The following is a 6,020-nucleotide window of genomic DNA, read 5'->3' as shown; positions in this document are numbered from 1 at the left end:
AAAACTTTTTAAGCTGAATCACCTGATGCCAAATTGTCGAGGGCGAATTTTTCGGGATACAATATACACTTTGGTCGAGTTTTCCATTACTGAGATGAGACGCATTATTTTATAATACTCAGCTCTTTTTAAAACGTTCTGAAATGACAAGCAAAAGGATCTCTGTACAACACCTCTGTCAAAACTCAAATTCCATTCCTAATTGAAAATTGCAGTTGCCATGACGTGACAGTCGGTAACGTCATTGCAGCGGCTCGCGTAAAATGTAATTTTTCGTTATGTAGGGAGGGATTAGTTTCGTATTAAATTGGTGTTATAACAGCAAACAGAATGGTATACGGGCAGAAGGATGAGACCTTAATGCTACCCTATTACAGGGAGCTGGGCTACTACATTACACGGAGAGAACAATATGACAGAGGTTAGTAACTGCTTTTGATTAAATTTTAAATTCATTTAAAACCTAAGCTTGACTAAGGTATATTCTCATTTAAATATAAATAAGCTTTGAATTGATTTGAATTCAAAGCTGAAAGGGCTTGAAACGCCTGTAATGTATTGAACGATACGATCAGTAGCGTATAATGGGTGGTCTACGTGCAGGGATAAATTGTTCCGAAAGCGAGCTTCAGTTTTAATTTCCCGTTTCCGTGTTTAGGCTTTATTCCTAGTGACCAACGTACTTTGCAGCTGTACCAATCTTCGATAAGGCATATTCTTTGGTGCCCACTGACAAAAGAACACTTTTGGGACGTTCCTGTTTGCGATCCAAAGTTTGCAACTATGAGGGGGCAATTGACGACATTAACAAGGCCTTAGAATTGGATCCAGAAGATTTAGTGGTGACTGCACAGAGAGCTTTAAACCTGTACTTATCTTGTGAATTTGAAGATGCTCTCGTTTTAAACTATCGGATGGTGCCTAAACGAAAGAAACCCGATAACTTCACCATGGGTGTTATGCACGTATGTACCACATTTTTTTTGTTAGTTTTAAAGATACTCATGCCTTCCAGCATATCCCCTGTTATCTATAAGTCTTTTCTTTATTTTGTTATAACAATTCTTATTTTTATTTTACAGGAGTTGGCCGTATCTAGGATTTTTATTGCCCTAAAGGGTTCCCTAGACTTCGTTGCCCGTCCCTAAACACTTGGGGGTCCCTGTAAATTTATTTAATTATTTTATTTAAAATTTTGCTTAATTTTCTTTTTTGAATTTTGCTGCAAAAATTTCCAAAAATGCTTCTAATATTTTTTCTTGTAAACATTGATTTTTGTTAACAGGCCAAATAATGATTCCTTTCGATTCCAATAAGTTTTTAAAGTCTTCTCTCTCAATTTTGAATTCTTCACATTCGTATAATAAATGTTCAGCACTTTCTATTCCTTTTTCGCACGTACACATGTTGGTTTCACTTTTTTTAATTTTATAAGAATAAGAATTACATAATCCTCTATTGGTTATAATTTGTACCTATAATGCCCCTATTTATGTTCCAAAATTTCCATTTCAATCTATTTATTATATTTGGTATATATTGATATGTTTCCTTCCCTTTGTCTGATTGATCCCATTCTTCTTGCCATTTATTTAAATCATATTGTTCAATTTGTTTTTTAATGTCGACTCTTGTTAATTTTCCCTCTTCCTCTTCAAAAGTTTCTAAATTTTTATGTGCTTTTGCCTGATGTACAAAGTTAATTTTTGTGTTATTTTTTATATGTGTTATAATTTATTATGTTTTCTTCTAAAGTAATGTTTTGATCCTTTCTCAAATTATAATTTTGAATTTGTAATTTCATCTTCAATGTAATAGGCATTATTCCAGATCTACTAGTTACTGAATTTGTTGCTGTTTTAACATATATACTAAAGATTCTTCTTAGAATATAAGATTGAATACCTGTGATTTTTTTTCTTGTATTTTTTTTATCCTATTTGCCCATATTACAGCTCCATATAACAATGCTGATCTTCTTATTTAGTCCCCAATTATCCTTACAAGTCCAAATATAATTTTGAAATAATTGTTTTATTTTACTCGAAATTTTGTCAATATGCATATTAAGTTTTAATTTTTCTTGAATTATTATTCCTAAATATTTTATGTTGTTTACCATTTTTATTTGTTTGTTGTAAATTTTGATTGTAAGAGGTCTTTTAATGTCCAAATTTCCTTTAAAAAGTATCATTTCCGTTTTTTCGTGTGATATTGTTAATTTATTTTCAGTACACCAATTTTAAAAATTTTTTATTATTTCATTTAAGTTTTCTTCTATTATAAAAATTATATCTGCATATCTGCATTATGCGATTTCCCTTACGTTATTTTGAAAACTATTATTAAAAATGATGTCCCAAAAAGTAGGTCCCAGTACTGATCCTTGTGGTCAACCTTTGCTAATTTCATTTGTTATTTTTTGGTATTTGTTGCTATATTTGTAATTCTGTCTGTCAAATAACTCTTAATAATTTTCTGTATTGATATATCACATTTAATTTTCCCCAATTCATATAGAATAGCCGGCCACCATACATTGTTAAACGAACCAACTATATCTATTGATATTCCTAAAACATATTTTTTTTGTGAATTTTCAACATTTTTAAATAATTCCAAAATTGCATTTTCCGTCGATCTTCCTTCCCTCAATCCAAACTGTTTATTTGATAAAATTTGGTTCGTTTCCAAATAATAATTTAATCTATCATTCAATAATTTTTCTAATATCTAGGATCTTTTCCTTCACCTGGTTTTTTAATAATTATTAAGTCACTTTTTTTCCAAAGCTTTGGAAAATATCCAAATCTCTAACAGGAATTATATAAAATTTTTAATTTTTTTCTCATAAAAGGATATACTTTTTTTATAATTTCGTTGTTTATTAAGTCAGGACCAGGAGTTTTTTTTATCTTTTTGTTTGTATACTGCATTAGAAATTTTTCGAAATTATCACAATTTTTAATTTCAGTTTCCAAAAATTTTCTTCTATCTTTTTGTAATTCTGTTGTTTCAATTAAATTATCATCTGTTATTAAATTTGTTACTAATTTTTCTGCTGTTTCTATCCATGTAGTTGTCATTGTTTCACCATTTCTAATTGTGGAAAGTATATTTTCTTTTTTATTATTATTTAATTTATACGGTTCTTCATTCCCATGTTTCGTTACAAAGTCTTTTAAATGGTTATTTTTTGCTTGTCTAATTAATGATGTATACATTTTTAGTTCGTTTTTATATTTTAATTTCAATCCTAATTTTTTTCCAAATTTTTATTAGTCTGATACAATTTTCTTATTTCTCATTATTTCTTTTCTTTTATTTGTGAAGTTTTCATTCCACCAAAAATTATATCTTTTTTTATATTTGATTTTAGGTATTGACTCGTTACATATGTTTTGAATATTATTTGTTAATTTAAGAATATTTTCTTCGATATCGTTTACATTTTCTATTTTTATTTTTTCATTAAAATAATTATTTTCATTTGATAATCTTTCAAATAATTCCCAATTTGCTTTTTTTGTTGAATATTTTTATTATTTTCTACAATAATTTTATCTTGTTTTCCGAAATTTATATCAAATGTAATGGCATTATGATCGCTAACTGTTAGATTTTCATTTACTTTCCAATTAAATATTTTATCCAATAAATTATTACTAATTAAAGTTAAGTCAATATTAGTTAATCCGTTTCCTAAGTATGTATATGGATTGTGAGGTTTATTTGATATTATTAAATTATTTTCTGCTACGTATGTACCACATTTAAGACACTTCAACTCTTTTAACTTTATTATACCATGCTTTTAACGGAATTTGCTTAGTGTAATGAAGCAACGGAGAATACCACAGGTTTGCGTACCGGGCACCCGCTGCGAGACCATTACAAAATTATACACCGAATGGCATGGAAGAAGTTAAAGGAGACAGAAAATCCGTATCAAATCAAAAGGAAAAGAAAGAAGAAGAAAAAGCCGAAAAAGCCCACTGAAAAGGTTGTTCACGATCCCATCGTTCCGTTAATCAAGCAAAAGAAAGCCCGTAAGATCGCCCCTTTGCAGTTTAAATGAATGCATATTCTGGCATGTTACAGGCACCCACTCCGGACTTTCAATTGTTGATAGTTTGCATTCGCATGCGGATGATGTTGACGTTATACCACCGTGTAAATCTCGATTTAGGCCACTCCAACGCTACACCACAAACATTGAAAATTATATGTCCGAAAAATATCTCGATAGCATGTGCAATGATAAAATGTTCTTAAAACAGTTGCGAAATAATCCAGGAGTACTATCACCCAACTGGGAGGGTACCAAGAGCATTCTACGCATGAGCAAGGAGGGCTACAAAAGTTTAGCCTACAAACAGGTACCATCCCAACCTCGTATCTGCTACTCAATATTTTTTTAAGTAGGAATTGTTGAGAACTAGAAGGCCGTTTTATTTCTTAAAGTACCAAGAGGCTAAGATTAGAGGCAATCTTAAGCTGAGAATTGCGGAGGAATTACGAAAGATGCAATTGACCGCGAAGATTGGAGCGGATCAGCTTCTCGCTATTATCCAGCGCGCTGTTGACGCAAAGCGTACCAAAAGGGCACTCGTTTATGCCGAAAAATTGAAAATTTATTGCGAATTGAAACCTATTAAGATACTCCCAACTCGTGAAAAGTACCTGGCGGAAATGTACAAACTGGTCGGTTGGGCTTACTACCACCTGTTCAGAATCAGTAGCCACCAAAGCGAATCAGATCAAGTTAAAAGGGTGTACTATTGGTTGGGATTTCCCTTCGGTAGAGAACCGTCGACGGATTCCATCATACAGCAGTTCAAAGATGAGTTCGTGGACTGGAAGTAAGAGTGCTACGGTTCGGGACTTTCGATTAACGTGCAAATTTTAGGAAGAAGATTTTGTTGTTCGAGGACCGTCTTAGGAAAGCATTACATCCGGAGGAAATGTGCTGGCTCTACCACGAATTGGCGGTTTGTCATACGGAAGTGCACGATTATCAGCTGGCGAGGGTTTACTGTCGAAAGTGTGTGCAGGAAGGCCAAACTGCATCAAATTCGATTTGGATACTAAACGCGATGATGTTGATAGCTAAGATCAGTCTAAAGCAGCGCAACAGAAATGATGCGAAAACAGAATTCAATGACGCTTTAGCTTACGCGAAAAAATTGAAGGATGAGGGGCTACAGACGTATATTCAAAAGGTATTCTGATCTAGGCGCGTTTAAGCCTCTAACAACGTATTTCAGTGCCTAAAAATTGTGGAAGAGGTACAATTTGACGATCACTTCGGCAGCAAGGTACTCCAAAGGCGCGAAAACCAAATTATTAAGTTAATGAAGGGTGAGGGAATGAGAGATGAGGTTGCCTTCCTGTTCAGAAAAATGAACGCTCTACCCGCCGATCGAAGGATGTCAGTCATGCCTGGTGTTGCTCTTGAGGATACCAAGAAACCAACGGTAACGCCAGTATTGTAACCATTTTATCTAAAAACTGTGTACAGGCGTCAATGAAGAAAGCGTCAATTATGCCGGTTTCCAAACGAACAACCGAAGGTCAACCACCGGACCGCGTACTGAAGGCGGCTAGCAAGTCTTCCGATTCTGAGGGCGGCGGATCTCGCAAAGGGGTGGCGTTTATGGAGTTGATCAAATACCATATTGATTAAAAATTCTTGTATATTTCGCATACAGTTTGCTACAACTTTCTTTCTTGGCGTATTTTTCATCATTGGCAGGAAGTATAACGTGAACATTTTTTATGCGCATAGGACCCCCACGGGCATTAAGTTGTTCCCCCACCTCCAGAAACTGAAAAATTGTCAATCTGTTGTGATGATCCGACTCATGACTCTAATTCAATTAATTAATCTTAATTGAAAGGAATTTCCCTTGTAGTGCAGTATTGCAATAGTAATTTGCACTGAATATTATAATTAACAAAATATTTTAAACCGCACATTTATACTCAATCGGTGTCCAGAATCTTGCATCTTTTCTAAC

At 33.3% G+C, this 6,020-nt stretch overlaps 1 protein-coding gene across 1 annotated transcript; it reads left to right on the top strand.

Annotated features, from left to right (window-relative positions):
* Positions 1–227: 227 nt before the first annotated feature.
* LOC116168891 (tetratricopeptide repeat protein 25-like) lies at positions 228–5,727 on the top strand. The gene is made up of 8 exons (XM_031484894.1): positions 228–421; positions 691–965; positions 3,833–4,049; positions 4,102–4,379; positions 4,426–4,862; positions 4,910–5,222; positions 5,268–5,477; positions 5,522–5,727. Exons 1-8 carry the CDS (start codon positions 331–333, stop codon positions 5,684–5,686), a joined length of 1,986 nt encoding a protein of 661 aa, XP_031340754.1. The 5' UTR covers positions 228–330; the 3' UTR covers positions 5,687–5,727.
* Positions 5,728–6,020: the final 293 nt, after the last annotated feature.

This window comes from Photinus pyralis, unplaced genomic scaffold (genome assembly GCF_008802855.1).
Source record: "Photinus pyralis isolate 1611_PpyrPB1 unplaced genomic scaffold, Ppyr1.3 Ppyr1.4_LG4, whole genome shotgun sequence".
In the NCBI taxonomy this organism is placed as follows: Eukaryota; Metazoa; Arthropoda; class Insecta; order Coleoptera; family Lampyridae; genus Photinus; species Photinus pyralis.
The sequence above is the reverse complement of the archived record's forward strand: the minus strand, read 5'-3'. Positions and strand labels throughout refer to the sequence as shown.